The following is a 27,456-nucleotide window of genomic DNA, read 5'->3' as shown; positions in this document are numbered from 1 at the left end:
CGCAGTGATGCGGCTGGAGCCCGGGGCAGGTGGGCTCCACCATAGACTATATGGGGGAGCTTATCCACCTGGCCCAGGATTATCACAGACTGCACAGAAGTGCGGTCCGCTTACTGCAACGGATCCCGGGAATCCACTCCCGAGTGACAAGAGTAAACAGCCCCTATATATAAAATAGGAGCCGTTCACTCTCTGCTTTGCAATGAGCAGAGGACAAAAATGTCCCTTCTCTCCTCAAGTGGGAACAGATAGTAGAAGAGAAAAGAGCGCTCCTTTGGTGTAATACTTTTCTTTACTTAAAATTTCACGCATACAGGTTACACTTACAATGGTGTATAGCAAGCCTATAGCTTTAAATTTTACACAGCCATATCAAACCCACATGTGACAGCCTGTTTCAGACTTTTGGTCCTTATCTGTTCATGGCAAGGATTGATCGATCAATCCTTGCCATGAACAGATAAGGACGTTCATGGCAAGGATTGATCGATCAATCCTTGCCATGAACAGATAAGGACCAAAAGTCTGAAACAGGCTGTCACATGTGGGTTTGATATGGCTGTGTAAAATTTAAAGCTATAGGCTTGCTATACACCATTGTAAGTGTAACCTGTATGCGTGAAATTTTAAGTAAAGAAAAGTATTACACCAAAGGAGCGCTCTTTTCTCTTCTACTATTTTACTTAGGTCACTGGCACCACCCAGCAACTAGGAGCAGCACCTTAAAACCATCATAGCCCATACCGAGTGAGGGGGTAGCGCAGGAGAATCTCTTCCTCAAGTGGGAACAGAGCCTCAGGGCTGGAACCCACTAGAGTTATTTTTTGAGCGTTTAGGGAGCGATTCAAAATGCTAGCACTTTCCCTAAACACTCAGCTAATGTTAATAGATGTGCCAAATTCTACTGGAGCGATTGCGATTAGCAAAATCGCAAACGCAGGACATGCAGTATTGTTGAGCGTTAGCGTTTTATGTTAGCATTTCTCCAATGTAGCTTATATATAAACGCTGGTGTAATCGCTCATGAATCGCTATATAGAGCAATTTTGCTAGCGTTTTTAAATTACTGCACACTGAAAAAAGAACATTTAAATTAATTGAAAGGACCAATCAGAATTAAAAATGCTAATCAAAAATTGCTACACAATCGCTAGCAAAACGCTTACACTTTTTAAAATCGCTACCAAAATCACCAGAAAACGCTCATGAAATTGCTTACAAAACGCTCATTAAAAACGCTAGCGATTGCGATTAGCGACAGCGCTTTGTAGTGGGTTCCAGGCCTTACTGTGGCTGGTGTGGATGTAGTGCTAGCAGACTGGCACCTATGCACAGCTGACTGGGATATATGTTTAGCTATAAGCAGTAAATAATATGTTGTGTGAACGCATTTTGCTATATTATTCTCACTGAACAAATACAATCATTTCTTTTGACAGGATAAGCAAAGAAGCCAGTTCTTTTCCATCTTTTATCTGTCAATTAATGCTGGGAGTCTCTTGTCCACCGTCATAACTCCTATTCTCAGAGGTATACAAATGTGCATTGTGCTGTTTAACCATTTGTTACTGCTTAGGCAGAAAATAATAATTCCGATATTTGTGTAGCGCTGTTCTCCTGGTGGACTCAAAGAGCTTGCGAGGCAGCCACTAGAGCGCACTCAGTAGGTAGTAGCAGTGTTATTGAGTCTTGCCCAAGAACTCCTTACTGAGTAGGTGCTGGCTTACTGAACAGGAAGAGCTGAGATTTGAACCCAGGTCGCCTGTGTCAGAGGCAGAGCACTTAACCTTTATACTATCCAGCCACAATAAATAGGTATGACATACAGACTGAAACAAGTGACAATCTTACGCCCAAGTTTATACTCTGTACCAAAGCCCAAGAAAGGCAGTGAGCAAATGCATACTGAAGAGGAACTTTGGGCCACGCCTAGTAGTTGTGCATTAGTACCTATCTGAGCCGCTGTCCTAGGTGGAGATGAGTGACAGTCTTCACTCTTCAGCTAAGTTACAAAGTGGCAGATTCACAAAATGAATGTTATAAAATATCTCCTTGGGCCACTGCCCTGATTCATGTAGGTCAGTTAAAACTGCCATATGCAGGGAGCGCATCTCAGTCTTGCCGATACCAACGACAGGGAGAAGCACACGTTACCAGTAATAGCTCTCTTTATGCGCACCAACGTTTTACCAGGCCTCCTTGAATCAGGCTGCATGTCTGTTTATCTCATGAAATATCTCTACTTATCTGTCCTAGCTCATAACTTTGTTTTCTGTACGACCAACCGGTTTCATCTAATTTAAAAAAAAATTGTAACATGTGTGGCCACCTGAAGGCAGTGATGACACTCAGATGTTTGCCCACCTGTTTAACAGTACATGGTCTTTTTCTTCTCAGGCCAAGAATGTGGTATCCACAGTAAGCAGAAGTGCTATCCTTTAGCATTCGGGGTGCCTGCAGCCCTCATGGTAGTTGCTCTCGGTAAGTCATATTGGGAAATGCACATTTGCAAGTTAGTCCCGATTCCTCAATAAAGCATAACATGTTAAAGTCTGAAGCATACTAGAAAAACCATTACAAATCATGACATATGAGTCAACACTTAAACTACACCTGAACACTGGGTGCTTCCGACACTACTGATGCCAAATAGATCAGCAAGGCTGCAAGGCAACTGGTATTGTTTAAAAGGAAATAAATATGGCAGCCTCCATATCTCTCTCAGTTTAGGGGTACTTAAACAACCCACAGGGAGTTTAAAGAGAAACTCCAACCAAGAATTGAACTTTATCCCAATCAGTAGCTGATACCCCCTTTTACATGAGAAATAGAATGATTTTCACAAACAGACCATCAGGGGGCGCTGTGTGACTAATTTTGTGCTGAAACCCCTCCCACAAGAGGCTCTGAATACCGCGGTACTCTGGGCAAACTGCCACAATGTAACAATGTTCACAGACAGGAAATGGCTGTTTAAAGAGGAGCTGTTAGGTATAGGGTCTCAGAGAAAATAAACACATATATCAGTAGCTAAAGATTGGCTGTACTTACATTACATATGCATTTCACTGTCCACGTTTGGATTTCACAGAATTTGTATATAGTATATGCAGAGATAGATGCTCCTGACAGCTCATGGCAGGCTCCATGTTTGTGAAGCCAAATGTGTCGTCATGTCCTGCCTGCTTCTGATCACAGATAAGCTCGTTCTTGAACAACACGGTGTGCAGTGAATATTAATGAGCCATGTGGCTAGGAACAATAGCTGACTCCTGCAGTGAAACTCTGCCCCGAGATTTATCAGTGTTTCGCGCTGGACTGAATAGAAGCTCCTGTACCGTCTCATTAGCAGCCGAGGGGAGGGCCCCAGAATGCTTTGCAGTTTAGCTGCGGCTTGCGTCTTTATGGGTCTATAACAGACTTTAAGATAAGCACACATCAAAGGTAACTGAAATGTTTATCTTCACTAATGGCTTTTGAGCTTCCTTCTAAACTGTTTAACACAGGAGAATAGAGGTTTAAATTAGCTTCTGCAGCCTGACAGTTACTCTTTAAAGCTGTCTGTAACAGCCAGAGCAGCTAGAAACAGCTACATAACTTGCCCACAGTAACAATGTCACCATGTAATACATGTCAGAATGTGAATCTGGGAGAGCAAAGATTTTACAATGAGCAAACACTGACTAAATCATTTATACATAATTATTGTAAAAATGAAGCACTTTTTTTAATTAAATTATTTTCACTGGAGTTCCTCTTTAAGGGCTCTTTCTCACCAAAAATCACAAAACACAATCTCAAATGCAAACGCATTTCGTGATTTTAACTATGTTGGCCTCAATTGAAATGCAAGAAAAATGCGGCAGAACTAAGATTGCCTTTCTAGAAAATCGGAAACGCATTCAGTATGAATGCATTCCTACAATTTCAGTTGTAACTTTACTGTACTTGCGTTTGGAAAATCGCATACCTTTTCAAAAACAAAACAGATTGCAGCCGGTGTGAAACGGCCATAAAGAAGAACTCCACTCTGTGCCCTATAAAGGCATGGATAGAGGTAAGTGGGTAGTCTAGTGCAGCTCTTCTGACCACGCTGGTCTTGAAATTATTAGTTTTGGGTCTCCTGATAACTCCCGCTTTGTAACCTGATGGTCCTAATCAATTGGGCCGGCCAGTCACAATTTTTGGTCCATTTCCAAACTGCAAAGAATTTGTGTAAAATGAACATAAAATGTGCATCAACTCATAATTACTAAAATATTTTCTAATGAATAAAATCTCTGTTTGTCTTTCTGTAGTTGTATTTATTGTTGGAAACTCAATGTACAAGAAAAGCTCTCCGCAGGGTAACATAATAGTGAAAGTTTGCAAATGCATCGCTGTAAGTAAACAAAGAAAATGTGTTTTCTTAACAGAATCATTGCTGGTGTACCTCTTATCGAATAATACCCTGTTTATCTTGGGAAATACTTGTACTCATTGGATGGGAGAATACTATTAGCTTTGTGATATTATTATTTAGGCTACTTTCACACTGACATGTTGCGTTGCAACCAACCTTATTGACTGCACTGTAACTTGATGTGATGCAGTCTATGTGCCGTTCACACCTCATTAGTTGAGATTTACTGCAACTGAATCCGTTGTTACAATGCAGAACATGCAGCGCATTGCTAAAAATGCACACATTGAATCACACATTAATGAAGGTGCAGATTGGCCAGTTGCTTCATTGCCTGGATTAGATCACATGCTCCGCAAATGCTGTTTTTGTTTGCATTACATGTACATTATAAGGCAACACAATGCAATGCCCAGTGTGAAACTAGTCTTACCGATTGCATCTTCTAAATATGGCTACAGACTTTTGCTTTAGGTTTTACTTCTATATTTCATAGTAGCAGGGGCGTTGCTAGCCCCAAAAATCTGTGGCACGTGCTCCGGATCTATTCTGTGGTGCCCCGGATGACCCCCAGGCAGAGTCACCTGTGGTGCCTTAATGGCGGGCATGCTGGGAGCTGTGGTGCATCAATCGGGGGTATAATAGGTGCTGTGGTGCCTCTATGTGGGCATACTGGGTGCTGTGGTGCCATGCTGGGTGTTGTGATGCTTTTATGGGGGTATGCAGGGAGCTGTGGTTCTGCTATGGGGGCATGCTGGGAGTTGTAGTGCCATGCTGGGTGTTGTGATGCTTTTATGGGGGTATGCAGGGAGCTGTGGTTCTGCTATGGGGGCATGCTGGGAGTTGTAGTGCCTTAATGGGAGGCGAGTGGGAGCCTGTGAAGGAGTCCACTAGAAGGTCAGGGAATTCTATGGGGGACTGCCAGATAACTTGGCGGCAGGCCAGCCTGCCCAACAGAAAGCCAGACTAGCCAGCACAGAAGTTTGGTAACTCTGCCTAATTATGTTTAAGTGACACTGCCTATTTATGTGATACTAGCTGACCAAAGCCCGTTTAAAAACTGGCTCTAGGTCTGTCACCGCATGTCACTGCATGTGCGCCGCCGACACACAAACACAGGGACACACACGGACGCAGAGACACTTGCAATTTATTATATAGGATGCTGCATTTTTTTTTTTTTTGTATTAATGGAGAGGGGGCTTCATCCAACATTTTGCTGGTCAAGCCTACTTAAGGCCCGTTCAGACTGCACGCGTTTCCAGCCGTGTTTTGGAAACGCGTGCAGGAGGCCGACACGCACGACATCAGACAGTGCATAGAGTGCACTGTCTGATGTTCACACTGCATGCGTTCCGGACCAGTGCGGTCCGGGAACGCATGCTGCACGCAGATTTAGCAAAAACGCGCGGCTGTCCCATTCACTTTTCAGTGATGGGATCAGCCACGCAACGCATACAAACGCGGATGGCGTGCGTTCGTACGCGTTGCGTTCCGCATGCGTGGCCATCCGCGTTTGTAATGTGAACCGGCCCTAAGACTGCTGTTAAGTTCATGTAAATGTGTCTCTACCCATGACCACACCCACATTCTGGTGCGTGGCCACACCCATTTTCTGTCTGGAGTGCCCAAAAGTGCCCCGGATCTCTGAGGCTGCATTTTCACTTGTGCGGTGCGAATCGCCGTGGTAAAAATTCGCATGGGGATGCGAATTTCGCATGCGGGTTTATGCGAATTCGCATGGATGACGATGTATGCGAATTTAACCATGGCAGTGCTAGTGTGCTTTTCCATTGTTAAATTCGCATACCCAAACCTCATGCGAATTTCCTATTAAATACATTGTATGCGATTCACATAGCGGTATGCGGTATGCGAATTCTGATGGCTCTGCCATGCGAAATTTTTCTGCACAGAAAAACGCAAAGGAATCCTGACAAGTGGAAACAGTCCCATTCACTTGTATTGCTATGCGAATTCGCATGCAGAAAACGCATGCGAATTCGCGATAGTGGAAATGAGCCCTTAGGATCCTAGCAACGCCCCTGCATAGTAGTGGAGAAGGCTCAATTCATGTGTCAGCGTGGCCATATTTATATCTCAGGAGACTATACAGTACACAAAAAATAAAAACAAATCCCTTAAACCCTGCCCACTGAAACATACCACTCCCCACAAAGCAGGCGGTATTTTGTTTATTATCCATTCTTCTACCTTGACACTCAGGCCCTGTGTGCACCTGTCTGTTTCTGTATAGTGTAGTTTTTCTGCATAATAATCCATTATGATGCAGTAATAAGTCTGCACTGCACTAAAGGTGCATATTGTACTGTAGGTGGAGAGTGCACTGATTACTGTGCTTCCCCCAGGTGTAATGTCTCCATGCAACTGTCTGCCCACCAAGAGATAAGTGTACAATATCTCAGCTTCCAGAAGTAGGGATGCATATTGTTACCTGTCTCATCCCAGCAGCAAAACTGACAATTCTTTTACTACTTAAAGACCGCCTAACGCCAATTGGCGTCAAGTCCTGGGGCTGCAGTTTCACAGGGAACGGCCGTGCACATGCGCGATCGTTCCCTGCCCGTTCACGGAGTGGAGCTCCGTGATTAGTCTGCTAGCCGCCGATCGCGGCTAGCAGGCTGCTTGTAAACGAAAGGGGAAATAAATCCCCTTTGTTTACATGCGTACAGTGCTGCGGTCCGCGGCAGTGCTGTACGAGATCGGCGATCCCCGGCCTCTGATTGGCCGGGGGTGGCCGTCCTCTCATAGGCCGATGTCTATAAGAGGCGGAACAGGACGGATCACCGCCCTGTTTCAATTCCAGTGCACGGAGAGGAGGAGGGAAAGGGAAGAGAGGAGGAGGGAGGGAGAGAGCCTCATAGAGGCTAAAAAAACCCCAAAAAAACCAAACTGCTGCAGCGATCGGACCCCTCCAGCGGCATGTCCCCTTAGGGACAAAAAAAGGAGGCGAGTGCGATCGCTGGGCTCCTTTGCTGGGCTGTGTAGGAGGCTGAAAAGTCTGTACAGCCCAGTGCTGCAAAAAACAGCCTGGTCTTTGGGGGGGGGGGGGATGGTAGCACTGTGGGCGTCAAGTGGTTAATATACAGCAATTTATTCTAATGTCCTGCTTAGTATGCTATTATTAAATCAGTTCTGTCAAATTCAATCCATTATAATATTATTTTCCACTCTCCAGGCATTAAGAAATAGAGCCCACTACCAATAGGACAAAAAGCGTAGAAAATCTCCTTAGTAGAAAATTAGAAAGGAATAAATACCGTACACACCTAGGGTAACTGTTACCAAATGTATACTTCATGATTATTTTAGCTGACAGTTTAGGAGTGACGGTTGTACTGACATACTGTTCAACTGCTGATGAGCAGCCTGTCCTGTTTTAAAAGTGGGGCAGGTGAGAGGGATGCACCCTCTCTCTGGAGCAAAACTGGCTTCAACCAGGGATTTTCTGTTTTGGCTAATCAGTCAAAGAAAGGCCACTAATGTCAGGGGATACCTGCACACAGATTTTTATAATCACAAATATAAATCTATGAGTGAACATTGCTTTGGGAATTCTTTAACAGTTTCATAAGCTGCTACAAAGGAGTATTCTCATTACTTGATGTGTCGCTATTGAATACATGTTGCGTCTTGTCCACTTATCAGTGACAGGGTTTGCCCCCCCATCTCTGTTCAGGTTGTAGTTATATGTTGATGTACTTCATCAAGGGTACATAGTTACAATTTATTTTTAAAATCTTTCTACAGTTTGCCATCAAAAATAGATACAGAAACAGAAGCAAATCCATTCCTAAGAGAGAGCACTGGATGGACTGGGCAAATGAAAAGTATGATGTAAGAATTCAATCCCCTCTTTTTGCATGTTCTTTACTTGAAAGTATAAGATATGGAAAATGTACTTTAAACTGTGTCAGTACCGGCAACAAGGAAAGCTTTGGATGCTTCAACAACTTGGCAGAGAGCTAGTATATTCACAATGACTTTTAATTGTGGAAAATCAGATTTGAGACTAGATTAGTTTTATATCCTATTGCATTTTGTATGTATTAATGGAGCTCTGTACTTACTTCTTGTATATGTAACTTTGTATAGTGAGTGCAGTATTGAGTAATGTGTACATACATACCAGATCACTCTATCTATCTATGTATCTATCTATCTATCTATCTATCTATCTATCTATCTATCTATCTATCTATCTATCTATCTATCTATCTCTACAGGATGCTACTATTCATTAGACATGTTCACATAATATTTGTTTATTTATTAGGAGCTCCTTATTGCCCAAATTAAGATGGTGCTGAAGGTCTTATTTCTGTACATCCCTCTTCCGATGTTCTGGGCTCTTTTTGATCAGCAGGTAATATACTAAATAATAAATACATTAACAGTATGACATTTGCTTACTCTCAGCACTCCATTGTTTGAGAACAAGACTTACGGTAGTTTTATTCATCACATCTTTGTGCATTTTTATAATATTACACCTTTATGTGTACACACAGATTTACTTCATTTGAATATTTTTTTCTGTGCTTACAGTTTATTTATTGTTAGTGGGTGTAATGTTCTATTCTTTGTATAATGAGTGCAATGTTCTATTCATTGTATAGTAAGTGCAATGTTCTATTCATTGTATAGTAAGTGCAATGTTCTATTCATTGTATAGTGAGTGCAATGTTCTATTCATTGTATAAGGAGTTAAATGTTCTATTCATTGTATAGTAAGTACATTCTTCTATACTACTTCTATACTATTCATAGTATAGTGAGTGCAATGTTGAATTTAATGTATAGTGAGTGCAATGTTGTATTCATTGTATAGTAAGTGCAATGTTGTATTCATTGTATAGTGAGTGCAATCTTCTATTCGTTGTATAGTGAGTGCAACACTCAATTGACTCTCAGCAGTTGTAGGTCTTATTAGACTGCAGACTAAACAATAACAAATTAATATTGAATTTGTCACTTTTGTTAGTATTAGCATCTGTGGTTACCCACAATGCACCACTACTGAATATGCAAATTATCTCTTTATGCCCCTGAATATATTTTGCAGAATCACACCAACCCCACATGCAGACAGCCTGTTTTGGATTCAGTAGCGGTGCATTGTGGGTAACCACCGATGTTCACTTAAAGCTGTATTATCACAAGTACCTTCTGTTTTAAGAAGGCAAATCGCACCAAGCATTGCTTTTTAGTAGGAGGGCTTTTCTGTCTCTTTTAGTCCCCTATACTTTCTGAGTGGTTTTGGGTCACCCCAAGCTGCTTGGGTATTCTGTTAGTATCAGCAGTAATAGTCATATTTCATGTATTTTAGTCAAATACAGTGAGGTTGCTACATTATGTTTCCTTAGTTCCTTTAACCCTGATTAACTACTAGAGCTGCCTCTACTGCATTGTTTTAGCCTCCCATATGCTGTTAGGCAGTTTTAACTGTTTATACTTAAAATTACTACTATCATGAAAAATGTTAAATGTAAAATACATGTATACACATACTTATAAGAACTATATTTCAATAAGCAGTAAAATCTGACAAGGTTTGGCCTAGTCCATCTCCTCATTGGTAATTCTTCATATTTCAGTTGTTCTTTATAAAAGCACTTGAAACAAAAAGAAAAACCGAGAGCCCAATATAGTGCAGTAAGTCTAACAATTGTTGGCGAAATAATTAACAGATGTGGATATACTCACAAACACGGGTTACCACATAGGCAACCACTTGAAATGCAGGTGGGGAGTATTAGAACCTGACCCCACTCAGGTTTAAGAAGTCGCTCTCTGTAGATAGAAAGAAGGGGGCAGTCCCCTCCACCCAAGGTGGACTATATACTGTGCAAATTTTGGACAGAGGCGCCAGGCAGGTTAAAATGATCTAAAAACAACTAAAAAGGAGGAGTACAGGTAGACTTACCTCCTGAAATGATGGACAATTGAGATTGTTCAAATCGCAAATAATTTATTTTGGCACTCCGCAACGCGTTTCGCAGGTATAACCCGCTTCATCAGGCACTCGCGCATTGCCACTATTGGACCTTTTTGAGCTTGCACTCCTTGCCTGATGAAGCGGGTTATACCTGCGAAACGCGTTGCGGAGTGCCAAAATAAATTGTTATTTGCGATTTGAACAATCTCGATTGTCCATCATTTCAGGAGGTAAGTCCACCTGTACTCCTCCTTTTTAGTTGTTTTTAGATCATTTTAACCTGCCTGGCGCCTCTGTCCAAAATGTGCACATTCTTTATAAAAGGACTGTATGGAAAGTAACTATACAAAAATGGCCTGCTGGTTTGCATACTATTCTGTCAGTTTGACTGAGAAATTGCCATTCAGTAAATAAAGAAAATCCTGAAAATCCCTCATAAGGAGATGAACTAGTCCTAAACCTGTCAGAAGTATCATATTTTTTAAACCTACTGTAAGTGACAGCAACATGAGAAACAAAATACATTTATAGGACATTTTACTCTGGAGAAAAAGGTACATTTTATACATATACATGCACACACCTTTTACATTTTACATTTTTTGCACTAGTAGGCCTTTAAATTAGATAAAAACATCAAACCAAAAGAGAAACCATTGAAAATCAAGGCCCTCTTGATAGAAGTTCAATTAAGCTATTGATATTGATCAGACACTGATTAGAAAAGGCCATCTTTTGTCTCACTGAGTGGGCGGCAGCAGGCAGATGTGGTGGTTACATAGCTATAGCTTTGTACTGGATTGGGCAGTACAAATCTAACAGCGTCAGAGGTCTGATCACCAATGCTCCTGATGTAATATGAAGTGTGCAAAGGCTATACAGGCAAACAATCAACATCAGTCATCTAATAGTGTACTACATTAGAGCAGGTATTAAAGCAAGCCTAACGTAAAGTTCCCTTTACCTGATCTCTGACATGTGCAAAGTTTAGGAACTACCTTTATAGCACAGACTAGTGACCTTAGCCCATTTAAAAACAGGCTCTAGGTCTGTCATCGCCACCACATGCGGGTCCACACCCGCCGCACGCATACCCAGTGGCCGCAAGCGTGCACACTCGCCCACCGCGGGTGCACATTTTTTTGTGTGTGTGTGTTTAACATCCAAAGCAAAATTAACAAAATAAAAAAATAAAAACACGCACACACAACAACAGCTTTCATGAGAATAAGGAGAACGTGTTGATTATGTTATGTATAACTATCATGTGGTTTTACACTTGCACTTTCCAACATCTTATTGCTTCTCTACCAATATACTATTTAAAGGGCTCAAGATGGACTCTGCAAGCCACCACTATGGATGGAAACTTTGTAAGTTGCTACTTTGATTTCATTTCCTTCATTGCTGTAACTTTGTTTTTCTAAAAATATATCAAATCAATGTACTATACTCAGGATGTCAATAGCTGAGCTTTTACCTGTTTTGTTTTTTATCCCACTATCACTATTCCTAGCCATTGATCTCTCTCTCTCATAGCTGTGTACGTTATTTGTATCACTATGTGTATGCAATATGATTGTTTGAACTTTGTACAATTTCTTTCTTAAATAAATAATCTTTAAGAGAAAAAAAAAATCAATGTATTATTGCTTCCACATACTGATAGATATTACATAAACTGGTCACTCCCTAAAACTCAATAGACCAATAACAGTTCTGACCCATCAATGCATGGAATCCACAAGACCTCTGAAGATGTTCTGTGCAATCTCTCGCCATGATGTTAGCAACAGATCCCTTATGTCCTGTAAGTTTTAAGGTGGGACCTCCATGGATTGGACAGCTCATCCTACAGTTACTGCATTAGATTGAAGTCTAGGGAATTTGGAGGCTAACGTGATTCATCAGATTAGGACACTTTTTCCCACTGCTTAGTGGTGTGGTCTAAACTTTAGACCCTCATGTACCCATTGTAGGTACTCTTGACGGTGGACAGGGATGAACATGGATAATAGTTTGTGGCTATGCAGTTCCATACACAGTGATGTACTATGTGCTCTGATGCCTCTCTCTCATGACCACTTGGCCAGCATTAGATTTTCACCAGCTTAGGCTAGAAGAGCTCTTCTGTAGGGCCAGACTAAATGGGTAAGTATTTGTTTCTCATGCACATGATTGTACCTTGAGTGGCGGTGACCCTGTCGCTGGATCACCAGCTGTCCTTCTATGACCACCTTTGGTAGGTACTAAGTCCTTCACATTAGTAAGGCCCCACCAGACTGGCATTTTTGGGGGATGCTCAGATGCAATCATGTAACATCATAGTTTTACTTCTTGTCAAAGTCACTCAGATACTGACACTTACATTTTTCCTGTGGCCGATGAGTGTGTATAAAAGTATATAGTAGTTAAAGTTAAAAGTTATAGTAGTTATACATAGTAGTTAATTACAGTGTTGAAGGGAATTCTGAATTTCATTCTAAAATGACCAGAAGCAGCAACCTTGCACAGAGATGGATGAAGATAAAATGGGGAACTTAGTTAGTTAGTTAGTTAGTTAGTTAGTTAGTTAAATGGGGAAGTTAGTAGCTCTGGCTCCCCCTTATGGTTCTTTTTGTAATCTGAGATGGAAAAGGGATCAAAGAAAGTGTCAGTTGGGCAACCTGACTATGCCCCAGACTACTGCTTGGGTTGATTGTGGATGATCCAGCTCTGCCTTGCTGCACGCGTAGTGAGCTGCAGGGAGTGTTTGTTATTTATTTTGTAACACCTGCATTATGCAATGACTGGCAGCAGACTTTCTTTGGCACTCCTATCTGCCATTTTCTGCTAGAAGCACAGTGCAATGGCTGTCTGCATTTTAAATGTACATGAAAACACAGTAAGCAAGGTGAACTAATGATTGCCATCATCCTTGCAGTATACAGAGCTGAAATGAAAGCACTGAGTTTTTCTCAATTAAGTGGACTTCCCTTTTAAATGACATCATAATAAGATTAGTAATAATATTAACTCTGGTTTTTCTTGTTTATTTTTAGGGGGCCATTCAAATTCAGCCAGATCAAATGCAGGTAAGGTATTATTCCATTTAATCCAGGAAATAAACATTCAAAATGTCTTTATTTCTCATATATCTAATGATTCTTTTCTTTTACTAGACTGTGAATCCAATATTGATCATTGTCCTCGTTCCCATTGTTGATATTGCGGTGTATCCTCTAATAAAAAAATGCAAGCTGAACTTCACGTAAGCAATTACTACCTCATTGAAATGTAGCACTTCATATCTTGTTGGTTGCTGATTTAGGCTCGGTTAACTCAACAGACCCAGCTAGATCAGTATTATATCTATACTGCATGGATGTGCTGTGCGACTCCAAGGATGCCCTGAGGCCTGTTGTAGAATCCAGAGCAGATGAGTGCAATGCATGAGATGAGCAGCAATACAGTCCACTGTCTGAAATACATTTACCAATGTGGATTTCCTATTATGGACACGTAACAGACAGAAACGGATAGATGTAAACTGGCCCATAGAATATCATTGCCGGCTTTGACCCATCTGTTTGGGTCCACTGCCCATTTCATTACAATGCAGGACAGCAGATCTAGAGTGAACTGAGCCTGAAGGAAAATAGATTCTTATATTCATTGTTATACTCTGCTCTTCATGGGATGTCTCAAGGGCGTGTTTACCACAGGGGTTTCTTAAAGAGAATCTGAAGCCAAAATAAAAATGGCTTTTTAGCTTATATCCCTATGCGGCATGTATGTCCCAGCTAAAACTCCCCTATTGCGCTGCATAACATGGGGTCTTTACCCCCCAAATCCCCCCACAAAATCCACGATTTTCTTGGTCGTGGATTTTGCTGCCCCTGCCTCACACGCATCTGCCAGCGCGTATCTCCGCCTCTCCCCCGCCCCTCTCAGCGAAGGAAGACTGAGAGGGGCGGGGGAGAGGCGGCTCATAGCCCTGCCTCACACGGAAGCGCTCCAAGGCCAACACAAGGGGGATTTGAGGGGTAAAGACCCCTCGTTATGCAGCGCAGTAGCGGCGTTTTAGCTGGGGCATACATGCCTCATAGGGATATAAGCTAAAAAGCCATTTTTATTTTGGCTTCAGATTCTCTTTAATTGTTAAGTGTGAGAAGCTAGTATATTATTTTACCATCAATTACAGTGACAAAATATGTCACGCCATTGGTCTAAGGGGAATGTCAATTTATTACAGCAGGTCCCATTGTAAAATTAGTTAGGCAGTCAAATACAGGCCTGAATATGTCAAACACATATAAACAATTCCCAAATAATAATTACCGGTACATAATTACAACCATATGCACTCAAAATAACTATAGTTGTGCTTAAGGTGTACCCGAGCCAAAGCTCAGGTGCAAAATAATATACCTAAAGAGAGGGAAGCCTCAGGATCCTACTGAGGCTTCCCTCGCTGCTGTGACTATACAGCCTGAAAATATCATGTTCATTCGTTTAATGTAATGGTGTGATTGTCATGACATTTAAAAGGTATAATGACGTACCGGCTCTGCTACTCCAGAAAACGTCAGTGGAGGGGTTACCTTGCTGAAGTTGTACTGGCAGTGGAGGGGTTGCCTTGCTGAAGGTGCTCTGGCAGTGGAGGGGTTACCTTGCTAAAGGTCCTGAAGCATTTACAGGATAGACCATTGTATATAGCAAAGCTATCATATTTTCTCTCAAATTGCTGAATTCCTTTATTCATGCATTCATACAATACATCAGACCATTGGGCAAGGTTCACAGTGGTCAGTTGCATAATACACGTTATAATGAGTGTGAATTGCAATGGAGACTGGACATAGACGTTAATGTAAAGCCTGCATGCAACCAGTTAGAGCAGAGGTCCCCAAACTTTTTTGGTCAAGGGCCGGGTCAATATACTTCAGACTGCTGGGGGGCCGGAACATACATAAAATGATGTTGAAAACAATACATTGAATTTAGGTATTGATTCCCCCCCAATCTTGCCCGGAGGACACCTCCCAGCAGAAGCCATTTAGTCATCTGGTGCCCGAAGAACATCTTTGTGCACCAGACCGTGAAGCATACCCAGGTGACAACCTGCTGTCCAGTTGGACAGCAGTGTCACCTGATGCATAATTGGATGCCAGTGAATTACTGCTCACTGGCTACTACAGTATGTGAATGGGTGGTGCCAGCTCTGCTATTCTATAAATCCGGGCCACCGATATTTAAAGGTGTCGTGGGCTGCATCTATAAGTTATACATTTTGTGTTTGGGGGCAGGGGCGTAACAATAGACCCTGCAAGGGATGCAGCCGCAGGGGGGTCCTAGAAGCCACTGGGGGCCCCGTACTAAGATACTGACAACTAAGGGCAAGGAGAGAGAAAAACTTTCTGCTCTCTGAGCAGATACAGTCATTAGAACAATTGCGCAGCCATTGATAAAGAATCATACAAAGTTTTGCAGACAAAGATCTGAAGACATATTCAGTGTTAAGCAGGGTCTTGTGTACAGAGCTGTTCTGCTGGCGAGAGGAGGCCCCATCCAAAGTTTTGCAGGGGGGCCCAGTGATTTTTAGTTACGCCCTTGTTTGGGGGCCAGTGAAAAAGCCTTGGGGGGGGGGGGGCCGCATTCGGCCAGCGGGCCTTAGTTTGAGGACCACTGAGTTAGAGTAACACGATCAGTCACAACACATAACTGTGAACAGGCTCATAGAACTGTATGGGCAGTGAGTTGACATGCAGAATTATTCTGCAACACAACTGAGCACTGTGAACTAGCCCTTGTAGTCCAACCCCTATACTGTACCTACAGGCCACTGACACCTCACTTGGTTGGTACAATAGTTGTTTTGCAGTGTAATAAGAATTTGCAATTACTATGCAATTTTGTAATGCAAAATTTAAAACTATTACAAGCAGTACACCAAGATTTTGGCCCCGACACTTAAAAGTACACTTCAACGGTCGTTTGCCAGGCGGTCTCTCCCTCCCTCCATGTCTGAAGCCCTCATCACAGTGATACCTAAACCGGACAAAGATCCTTTGCTTTGTTCGTCATACAGGCCTATATCCTTACTAAACGTAGATGCAAAAATACTAGCTAAGGTACTGGCAACTCGCTTAAACAAGATAATTACTAAATTAATTCATCAAGATCAGTCAGGTTTTATGCCTGGCAATGGAACGGACATTAATAGCCGTAGACTTTTCGCAAACATACAAACCTCACACTCCAATCAAGGGCAGAGAGTCGTTGCTTCTCTAGACACGGAAAAAGCCTTTGACTCCGTAGAATCGCAATATTTATGGGCTGTTCTAGGTAAATTTGGCTTTGGAGAGAAATTCATAAAGTGGACCCAACTCTTATATGATAACCCAACAGTGCAGATTAAAACAGGAAGTAATATATCACGTCCCTTCTGCCTTGAAAGGGGCACAAGACAAGGCTGTCCTCTCTTAACAATGCTTTTTGCCCTTGCTATGGAGCCCATAGCAGCCTATATCAGGCAAACTACCACCGTCCAGGGTCTTAGAATTGACAATTTAGAAGAAAAGATATCACTCTATACCGATGATGTCCTTTGATACCTTAATGACCTGGCACAATCTTTAACTGCTGCCCTTAACCTATTTAATACCTTTGGGATGATGTCAGGAATTTAACTAAACTGGCCAAAATCAATACTACCTTATCTTAGACCACCCCCCCCCCCCTCCCTCAACTGCAGGGCCGGTTTAAGCAACAATGGGGCCCCAGGGCAAAATAAACCTGGGGGCCCCCCCAACATTTTCCCCCGGAACAAAAATCGGCATTAGGGGACCTTTTTTGCAGCTGATATAGTCAGGGTGTCAAGTCCCAATCGGTCAGAGCTCCACATTCTGGCTATCCCAGCCTGCATGGGGGACAAGGGGTTAAAAAGTTTCAGGAGGGGGGACCCCACATAATTTTTTTTTTTAAATTCCCACACTCTAAACGTAAAAAAAAAATGGGAAAATAGGAAAAAATGCCAGGGATCTTCATACAGCCATATTGCGGCCGTATAGCGATCCCTGGCCAAAGCATTAGGTTTGCTACTAAAAGTTACATTTACCGCATTTAAAACTATACTTTTTTCCTTCTAAACTTTAAAATCGATTTTCTCAAAAACTATAAGGTCTTTTTGAAAAATAGTTTTTTCCTCTTATTCCTAATGATCTCCTTAACATATCCTGCAAATTTAGGGTTTCTAGCATTTAAGATGGATTTGCTATTAACCATTAAAGTCGGCAGGTTTTTAAATGTGTTTTTTTTTCCTTTGAAACTTTAAAATCGATTTTCTCAAAAACTATAAGGCCGATTTGAAAATTTTTTTTTCCTCTTGTAGCCACTGGGGGCCCCTACAAGCTCTGGGGCCCTAGGGCAGCTGCCTCCTTTGCCTTAATGGTAGCGCCGGCCCTGCTCAACTGGGAACTACCATCAACTGCCCACTGAAATCCGTCACACAATTTAAATATCTTGGGGTGAAGATTACTAAGGATATTCAAACGTATCAGACCTTAAACATTGATCCTGTCATACAATTACTAAAAGCCAAATGTAAAATCTGGGATAAACTCCCATTAACTTTAATTGGATGGATACATTTAATAAAAATGATTTTCCTACCCAAATTCATATATCTCTTCCGACAATGCCCAATTTGACTCCCCACAAAATGTTTCCGTAGATTGGTTACTATTCTTCTTCGATTTATCTGGGTCGGTAAACAACCACAAATAGCACTAGATATCTTACAACTTCCTAAAAATAGAGGAGGGTTAGCAATGCCCCATTTACAAAAATACTATTGGGCTTCTCTACTTTTGACAATCAGATGGTGGTTTTCACAAGATGATCACAATCCAGCAATTACTACAGAAGCAGCAATACTTGGTTCATATGAACAATTGACTAACCTTACCTATAGAGGTCCCAGGAATACCCCACGCATTACACAGGATATGGTGACAACGTGGAAGGCGTGGCGGGCAGCTAGAGCCCCAATGGCAAAGGACAATACACTTTCTCCATATACCCCTTTATGGGGCAACCCACAACTTAACCACTTGAGGACCCACCCTTTACCCCCCCTTAAGGACCAGCGCTGTTTTAGCTGATCTGTGCTGGGTGGGCTCTGCAGCCCCCAGCACAGATCAGGGTGCAGGCAGAGCGACCAGATCGCCCCCCTTTTTTCCCCACTAGGGGGATGATGTGCTGGGGGGGTCTGATCGCTCCTGCCTGCCGGGTGTTGCGGGGGGGGGGGCACCTCAAAGCCCCCCTCCGCGGCGAAATCCCCCCCCCTCCCTCTCCTACCTGGCCCCCCCTGGTGAACCGGGCTGCACAGGACGCTATCCGTCCTGTGCAGCCAGCGACAGGCTGTCCCCTGTCACATGGCGGCAATCCCCGGCCGCTGATTGGCCGGGGATCGCCGATCTGCCTTACGGCGCTGCGCAGCAGCAGCGCTGTACAATGTAAACAAAGCAGATTATTTCCGCTTGTGTTTACATTTAGCCTGCGAGCCGCCATCGGCGGCCCGCAGGCTATTCACGGAGCCCCCCGCCGTGAATTGACAGGAAGCAGCCGCTGGTCCTGCAGCTGCCACTTTGCCGACGCACGGTATAAGCGTGCGGTCGGCAAGTGGTTAAAGAGAACCTGAACTGAAAATAAAAAGTCAAAATAACCATAAACAGGTCATACTTACCTCCTGTGTAGTCTACTCCTCTATCTCTTTCTCCTCTCCTGCATCCCATTTGTCCACTGTGATCAATGAAATTCTCCATCCTCCATTTTAAAAATGGCCATTATCCCATAACAGCTTCCTGGTCAGCACACTGTTAAACTGTAAAATCACCTACTTGAGCCATAGGGAAACATGGACATTACCTTGCACATTCAGTTGTAACTGACAGCTGCTGATATATAACTGACAGCAACTGGTATATTTCAGTTCTGAAAAAATCTTGTCAGAACTGGAAGGGATCACTGTAAGAAGAAAATGGTGAGCTTCTGAGAGGAACTGACAGTGAGGTTAGTATGTAATATTCATTTGTAGCTTCGTCATGTGTTTATTTTAAATAATTTTACTCGCTTCAGGTTCCCTTTAACCACTTCAGCCTACAGTGTTGTTCACCTTATACATCCGAGCAACTTTCACCTCCCATTCATTCGCCAATAACTTTATCACTACTTATCATACTTATCAACTACTTATATATGTTAAATTGTTAAAAAAAATATTTTCAAACTATTGTGAAATTAATTTTGTATGTATTCACTTGCGCGAAAATGTGTTTTCTCGTGCTTAGATGTTGGTGGATTCCTTGAATGTAATATTGCATAGCCTGCAAAAATGATGCAGAAGTTACACAAAATCAAGATAAGATCCTAATCGTAATTTAGCAAAAACTCAGGAAATTCAGGAAAGCAAAATGACCAATTTTAATCGACACATTAGATAACAATGTTATTGTTGCTTCTGCAGCCCCCTGAGGAGGATGACTGTGGGAATGTTCTTTGCTGCCATGGCTTTTGTCGTTGCTGCTGTTGTACAGATAGAAATAGATGTAAGTAATAAATTGCAACAAAAACAATGAAAATTAATACAGGAATAGGATGTGAGATCTTGTAATTAAACCTGGGCTATATCTCTACCATTTCCTCCAGGTGGCATAACAGTGGAGAGCAGATAGCAGAACCAGATTAAGAGTAAAGTAAAGTAAGAGAGAAGAGGTGTGAGAGAGATGAAATAGATGAATAGAACGAGTGTGTATGGGGGGGGGGGGGGGGGGGGGCAATTCAGGAAACTATGCTGTACCGACACATCCCTAGCCGTGAGGTTAGTGATGTATTCTGTTGCTATGGAAGAGGGGTGGAGGAACAACAATCGTCGCACAACAGAGTGACTTCTATTAGTCGGAGGGGTTAAAATGGCATTGTGATGTGCTCGGGCATCGGGGTTGTTAACGAGCTGAGAAGACGGATCCTAAGGGCCTGAGCCCACTAACCCAGTTGTACGCAGTTGTGTCCGCTTTTCAGCATCTGTAACATTGATGTGTTTCTGAAAAGCGGACACAACTGCGCACAACTGCGTTAGTGGGCTCAGGCTCTTAGTGATGTCCAAGCAGGATTGATCGGCTGCCAATGTACACACATAATAATCACTGGTTGAAGCGGTTGTTATCGCCCGTTTCAGCCAATGGTTATCTCATGTGTGTATGCACGTTTAGTTACAAATATCCTCTAACAGACCCCTTAGTGTCAGAAGTCCTGAGACAGATCACTTAGTGACAGACCCTAAGTGACAAATCTCTCTAGCCAGACCCCTTAAGCTAAGTACTCACCTCACGATGCAGGGAGATGGATCCAGCGACGTCTTCCTGACAACGAGCACTCCGCCGATCCATTCTTCCTTTATCTTCCGGCCGGCAGGTATGTGTGATGTTACACAAGACTTCAAGCAATCGCGGTACTTTACGCATAGGTCATCGGGGGACCTAAAGATCTGATCCGCTGTGACAGATCTTTAGGATCCCCAATTGACGCGCAATGCTAAGCAACGGCGTGATCGTGCGCCTATTCCCACGTCACAAGATCACGTAAACGACCACTCATCGCTCAAGATATCGCCAGTCATCGGTAAAATCATCGGAAGAATCACGAGGTGGGTACAGGCCTATAGTGAAAGATCCCTCCTGTGATAGACCCCTTAGTGAAAGATCCCTCCTGTAACAGACCCATTAATTAAAGATCGCTCCTGTGATTGACCACTTAAGGCCTGTACACACGCTCGATCCCTCGGGCAACATCCCTGGGCCAAGGCTATACAGACATGTAATCAGACTACAGGCTGATGAAGTGTTCTGCTGCAATGCAGAGAGGGCCTACAAAGCGGCGTGGCTGTTGCGTTATGTGGCAGGCGGGGCGAGTGGCAGGAACAAAGCTATTGGCGGTCACTCGGCCGAGTTGATCCGCTTGGTGGATCACTGGCGGTGCAATGGTCAAGGGCTGTTGTACAAACGCCAGATTATGGGCAGAGGCCATAGTTATTGACTGCCTCTGCCAACTTGAATCTAGCATGTGTATAGGCTTATAGTAAAAATGATCTTTTGACAGACCCTTTAGCGAAAAATTCCTACTGTGATAGACCCCTTAGTGAAGAATTTCTCCAGCAACAAACCCCTATTGATAGATCCTTTAGTAAAAAGTTCCTCAAGTGACAGACCCTAAATGTCCATACACACTTACAAGGAATGTCACCTGGCAGAAACAGCACCCGATGCCTTGGGTGACATTGCAGGGCAGAGGCTGTCAGACATGTCACTAGCCTGTAGGCTAGCAATGTGTTCTGTTGCTATGCAGGGGGGAAGTGAAGCAGGACTTAGGAGGGACTTCATGTGGTAGTCGGGTAAGTGGGGAAAACAATGAAAAACAATACCAAAGGAAAACAATAATAAACACATTCTGGATTCTCAGCAGAGATGGTGGCTATTGGAAACCTCGGCCAAGTTTCATGTAGCGTGTATATGGAGCTTTGCAATGTTTCTCCCAATGTATGATTGGCCAAAGATAGCTTATATGTTGTATAAATCCAATGTGGACTCTCCCTAGGTCTGGTAATCGTTTCATAAACATAAGAAATGTCTGTTTTAAATGCAAGTGCTACTGACCAATATTCTTTTTTTTTTTTGGGGGGGGGGGGGGGGTCTTTTTTTATATCTCATATAAATATATATATATATATATATATATATATATATATATATATATATATATATATATATATATATATACTATATGTTGCATCCCCAAAAAGTCAATGTAAACATTCAAAACTGACTGTTAACATTTTTCTCTTTACAGAAAACTCTGCCTAAATTTCCAGCAAACAATCAGATTCAAGTTAAAGTTATTAATTTGGGATCTCAAAATATGTCAGTTTCCTACAGTGATAATGCAGTTCCTGGGCTTGACTTAGCACCTCTGCAGGTAAACATTAACAACGGTCTGAGATGTGCTTTTACCATTATCTATATTGTCATTTGTTACTTTCTAACAGAGGTAAAGATTTGGGTAGGCTTAGTCAAACTGTATGGTACCAGTAATGCTGTGTGAGAATTTGTGGGGATGCATGTGATATGTTTGGCCAGCTGATAACATTTGCAAGTCTCGGATTGACTGTGATCATTTCCTGCTTTAGCCCTTTATCATGGCCAGCCAATAAGAGCCTTTAAATCTGTCAGACTGATCACTTGCTTCCCCATGAGCTTTGATACACACAAGCATCACTACGATAATGCTAAACAGGGGTGTAAACGCTTGTACGCGTTTTATTTATTTTTTTACTGCTGCCTCACACACTAGTCATTGGGAGATTCAAGCTAAAAGACTGTTACAGTTCAAAAGAGAGCTGTGCAAGTTTATTACAAAAATACATAAATTAAAATATAAGCTGCTTTTGTTTCAAACGACCTCTACTATCTGTTAATCTTTATTGTATGCTTTAATAACACTTATATAAAATGCAATTCCATACATATGCATGAATGATAATCTAAAGGCGCATTGATGAAAGTATCATTATACAGTGTATATATATATATATATATATATATATATATATATATATATATATATATATATATATATATATATATATATATGTTAGAAACACTTAAGGGACCTTTCACATTGGGGCGGTGCTATGTGTCTAGTCGAGACACACTGCTACCACACTCCAGTGCAAACCTATAGGGTATATTACATTACCTGTGTCGCAGTGCAGTCCACTAGAAGTCCTCGAGCTGACGCTGGTCCAGAAATATGTTGCCGTGGCAACTTGCAGCGATCTGCGTCAGTCTGGAAGTCATATTAGTCTATGGCAACGCAGAGATTTTTTAAAACTTTAAAAACTTGAGGCACACATGCGCGGAAGCGTACTTTTACAATACTCATCTGTGCACTTCCACATCCCCCGAAGTAGAAAGTGATCGCAAGTGCGCATCACTTCTTGCTTCGCCAGATGGGGAATACTGTGTAATGGCGTGGTATACCCTGAAGGCCTGTTTTTGGTGGTGCCGTGCCGCAGGTGTGCCGCACTGCTGGCTTGCAGTGTGAAACTGGCCTCCATGTTCATATTATAAGCAGCATACCAACAAAGTCAAAGCATTTTTACCTCATATGTTTTATATTTCTCATCTTTATTTAGGCAAGTAGCCATGAGCCTCTGCCGAGTGATGGTAGTATGAATCTGGCCTATGGAGATACAACACAGGCAATAAGCTTCCTTAGCTATACCAGCAAGGAGAGATACACCTTTATAGTGGCAAATCAGGATCAAAATAATATAAAATGGGTAAGTAACTTGTAAAGTAAGACTTAGAAGAAAAAATGAATGCGATGAACACCAGATAACATCCCAACATTTATTCCATAAACTGAAACTCAAAAGAGCAGCTTACATACAGATAGTGGAAATCCCATAAAAACAGCTACTCTGTGCTATATTCCTTCGCATCCTTAAAGGTATATGTGAGAATCCCTGATGTGCACAGCTACCTTGCCAAATACTCCATTTCTCATTACATGATCAAAGATCACCTGACTCTGCTACTAGGCAATCTCGTTACATGATCATAGATCACCTGATCTGCTACTAGGCAATCTAGTTACATGATCATAGATCACCTGACTCTGCTACTACGTAATCTCTTTACATATGATCATAGGTCAACTGACTCTGCTACTAGGCAATCTCATTACATGATCATAGATCACCTGATCTGCTACTAGGCAATCTAGTTACATGATTATAGATCACGTGACTCTGCTACTAGGCAATCTTGTTACATGATCATAGATTACCTGACTCGGCTACTAGGCAATCTTGTTACACATTGATTTGACTCTGCTACTAGGAAATCTCATTACATGATCATAGATCACCTGACTCTGCTATTAGTCAGTCCAATGTGTTACCTACCTTTGTGCCCAAGCAAGTAGCTGTAAAAGTCAGAAAAAGGGTAGGTAGTGCATCTAAAAAATGTACAAGGGTTCAGGTCACATCTTTTTTTTCTCTACCAGAGGTTCCAAATACTTTGTAATGGACATCAATCTGGCCTCCTTTTGTAAAGGGATTGGTTCTCAAGTTTCAGTTATTTAGCTTTCCCTCATTAATAGTCATACACATAATGTCTAAGTCTCTGGACACTAGGTTTTGCCATAGTAGAATCATAGTCATGGCCAAAAAGTGCAAATACCAGAACATCTGTATGGCAGGAAATGAATCTTCCACTCCCAAAGTTACCAACTGAGAGACACTGGGCAATTAGCATAACATATATCTCTCTGGAGTTTCCTTGCTGTTAGCCAATTCTTTTCTCAAGATAGCTTAAAGCAGAGTTCCCCAAGCCTTTCCTCAAGGCCCACCAACAGTGCATGTTTTGCAGAAAACCACAACCATTCACAGGTGAGGTAATTAGTGTCTGAGCAGAGCTGATTATCTACCTTAGTGGATTTCCACAAAACATGCACTGTTGGTGGGCCTTGAGGACAGGCTTGAGGAACACTGCATTAAAGGACCACTGAAGTGAGAGTGGCAATGCAAATTGCTTGGCTGTCCTACTGATCATAGACCTTGAACACGCATTCAGATCAGAAGTTTGACTGGATGAACTAGACTAGTTCTATGAAGTTACATAAGAATTCTAATTTTATCATTAGGATGTGTATGCAATAAAACTTGCTTGGCTATATACTAAATTAATGACTGAGTAGAACATTCTGGCCAGTTGCATATTCCCTGGAGCACTGAGGGAATCACCTGCATCTCCTCCCCTCACCATCCATAGGACAGCACATGCAACTCAGCTGAGCCCAATGGGCAAAAAACTATTATATCACAAGCGGGCCATCCAGTGATCATGAATGGTCCCTTCAGCCAGAAAAGAGTTGCATGTCTGTATGTGGCTAAAGAGTCTTGTTTGCTTAGCCTGATTACCATATACATTTTTGCCACATTCACGTAAATTGATGATTATTGATTGAGAATTAAGGCAATAGTTGTGACACAACTATGAAACAAGCCCATTCTTGCTATCAGCAAACTTGATGTCCAATGCCGACTCAGTCTTATTAAATTATATATAGTGTGACTTAAAACGAAGGAACCCGAGGTGTGAGACCTGTGGAATCCGCCATATTTATTTCCTTTTAAACAATACCAGTTGCCTGGCTTTCCTGCTGATCATTCTGGTTAGTAGGGTCTAAATTAAACACCTGAAACAAGCATGCAGCTAATCTTGTCAGATTTGTCATAGACATCTGATATGCATACTTGTTCAGGGTCTATGGCTTAAAGTATTAGAGGCAGAGGATCAGCAGGACAACCAGGCAATGTGCATTATTTCAAAGGAAATAAACATGTCAGCCTCCATATCCCTCTCACCTCGGGTTTCCTTCAAGTGATAGGACTGCTTTAATGTACAGATACAGTATACAGCAGTTGTGTCTGTTAGTCAGTATATATAACACTGCCTTATTTTCTTTGTAGGCTATGGCTTCAGACATAAGTAAGAAACCAGAACAAGGAAGCAATGCTATCAGGTAATTATATCCTGAAGAAGATCTGTTTAGTCATTAGACTGAGGCTGAACTATGGTACACATTTCATAATTCAAGGACAGTGGTTTATAAATAACAAATACAGGCGTAGCTTACCTTAATCTAAAAAGAGAAAATATTGCTATGTATGGCTTCTCTTCTTCTACTATGTCTGTTTCCAAGGGGAAAAACTAAAAATACCACTGACTAATATGCTGGAATCCTATTAGTTCCTAACAGATTATGTTTTTAATTGTTCTCACAGGTTTATTAACAATTTTCAAGAAACCCTCAACCTAACAGTGGGTACATCTGAGCTCGGTAACATTCCACCATTCAGCTTTTCCAATTACACCATGCAATCTTTAGGAAGGTAAGTCAATTAGCCTCTAAAAACTGTAGTGTAAGTGCATTACATATAAAGAAGTACTTTCATTTGAATATTTAACTCCCAATGCTTGTTGTAGCTTTATTTTCCGAGAAAGGGTGGTCTGTATTTAGAACAGTGTCTGCATTTAGAGTGGCTCATAGAAGACATACATGGGAACCTATGCTTAACGCTTACAGCTATATATTTTAAGGGTGTGCACACACATCTAATATTGATTGGACAATGATTGGATAATTTTACCACTTCCATGTTGTAAAAAAGCTTATCTACACAATCTGTTCATAATATTCAAAATCTATTTGCCCTCATTCTACAGTACATGGAAGTGGTAAAATTGGCCAATCAAAATTGGATAAACGGAATAATTCCTATGGAGATATGCCAACTTGGTGGGCTACAAATGAGAGCCCACCAATGGTAGAACCCGGGTTCAGTATCTATATAAAGTGCTCAGTGATAATTACAATTCATTCATAAAATCATTCTTAAAACAAAGTGCTTGAGTGCAAAACAATCATATACAGTTGAACAAAAACGGACTGCATAAATACCAACTATAATGACAGGAGCAGCCTAATAGATGAAGTGCATGAAGAGCAGAGAGTGAGAGTGAAAAAAGGAGATACTTAGCCCAGGACGCTAGTGCTAAAGGCAGCTGGAGAAGACTGGGGTCCCCTCAGACATTCCACCAGGTTCGCGGACGTCACCCCGCTTTGACAGGAGGAGAGGACACCATGTTCGTGAACGGCAGTCCGGCGTTTAAATAGAAAGAAGAGGGCGTGCGCCGAGAGAGCGGGCGTCAGCCGGATATGACGTCACCGCTCCTCGGATGAGATAAGAGAAGGAGGAAGGCGGAAGAGACCATGCTGGAGCGCAGCATAGAAAGCCGGAAGGTGAGTAGATAAACAGTTACCTAGGCAACCAGTCCCCTGTCATGAACGGGAGAGAAATAGAACTTAATGATACAACAATAACCTGCAATTTTACACATGTCTACCAATAATCCAGTAACATAACTCATATTATATATATATATATATATATATATATATATACATTGTACATTAAGCCAGCGAGCGC

General features: G+C 42.0%; 1 protein-coding gene across 3 annotated transcripts in view; it reads left to right on the top strand.

Moving 5' to 3' along the window:
• SLC15A1 (solute carrier family 15 member 1) overlaps positions 1-27,456 on the top strand; it is a 77,094-nt gene that overhangs the window by 33,005 nt on the left and 16,633 nt on the right. For all 3 annotated transcript variants that reach the window (XM_068267960.1, XM_068267959.1, XM_068267958.1), the window contains 13 exons: positions 1,440-1,530; positions 2,398-2,481; positions 4,299-4,381; positions 8,174-8,260; positions 8,700-8,789; positions 11,690-11,734; positions 13,403-13,435; positions 13,523-13,611; positions 19,870-19,951; positions 22,248-22,373; positions 23,593-23,739; positions 25,936-25,988; positions 26,251-26,358. In XM_068267960.1, the coding sequence (XP_068124061.1) occupies positions 1,440-1,530; positions 2,398-2,481; positions 4,299-4,381; positions 8,174-8,260; positions 8,700-8,789; positions 11,690-11,734; positions 13,403-13,435; positions 13,523-13,611; positions 19,870-19,951; positions 22,248-22,373; positions 23,593-23,739; positions 25,936-25,988; positions 26,251-26,358 (1,118 nt within the window). The remainder of the gene's footprint in view (positions 1-1,439; positions 1,531-2,397; positions 2,482-4,298; positions 4,382-8,173; positions 8,261-8,699; positions 8,790-11,689; positions 11,735-13,402; positions 13,436-13,522; positions 13,612-19,869; positions 19,952-22,247; positions 22,374-23,592; positions 23,740-25,935; positions 25,989-26,250; positions 26,359-27,456) is intronic.

The sequence above is a fragment of the Hyperolius riggenbachi genome, chromosome 2 (assembly GCF_040937935.1).
Source record: "Hyperolius riggenbachi isolate aHypRig1 chromosome 2, aHypRig1.pri, whole genome shotgun sequence".
Taxonomy (NCBI): Eukaryota; Metazoa; Chordata; class Amphibia; order Anura; family Hyperoliidae; genus Hyperolius; species Hyperolius riggenbachi.
The sequence above is the reverse complement of the archived record's forward strand: the minus strand, read 5'-3'. Positions and strand labels throughout refer to the sequence as shown.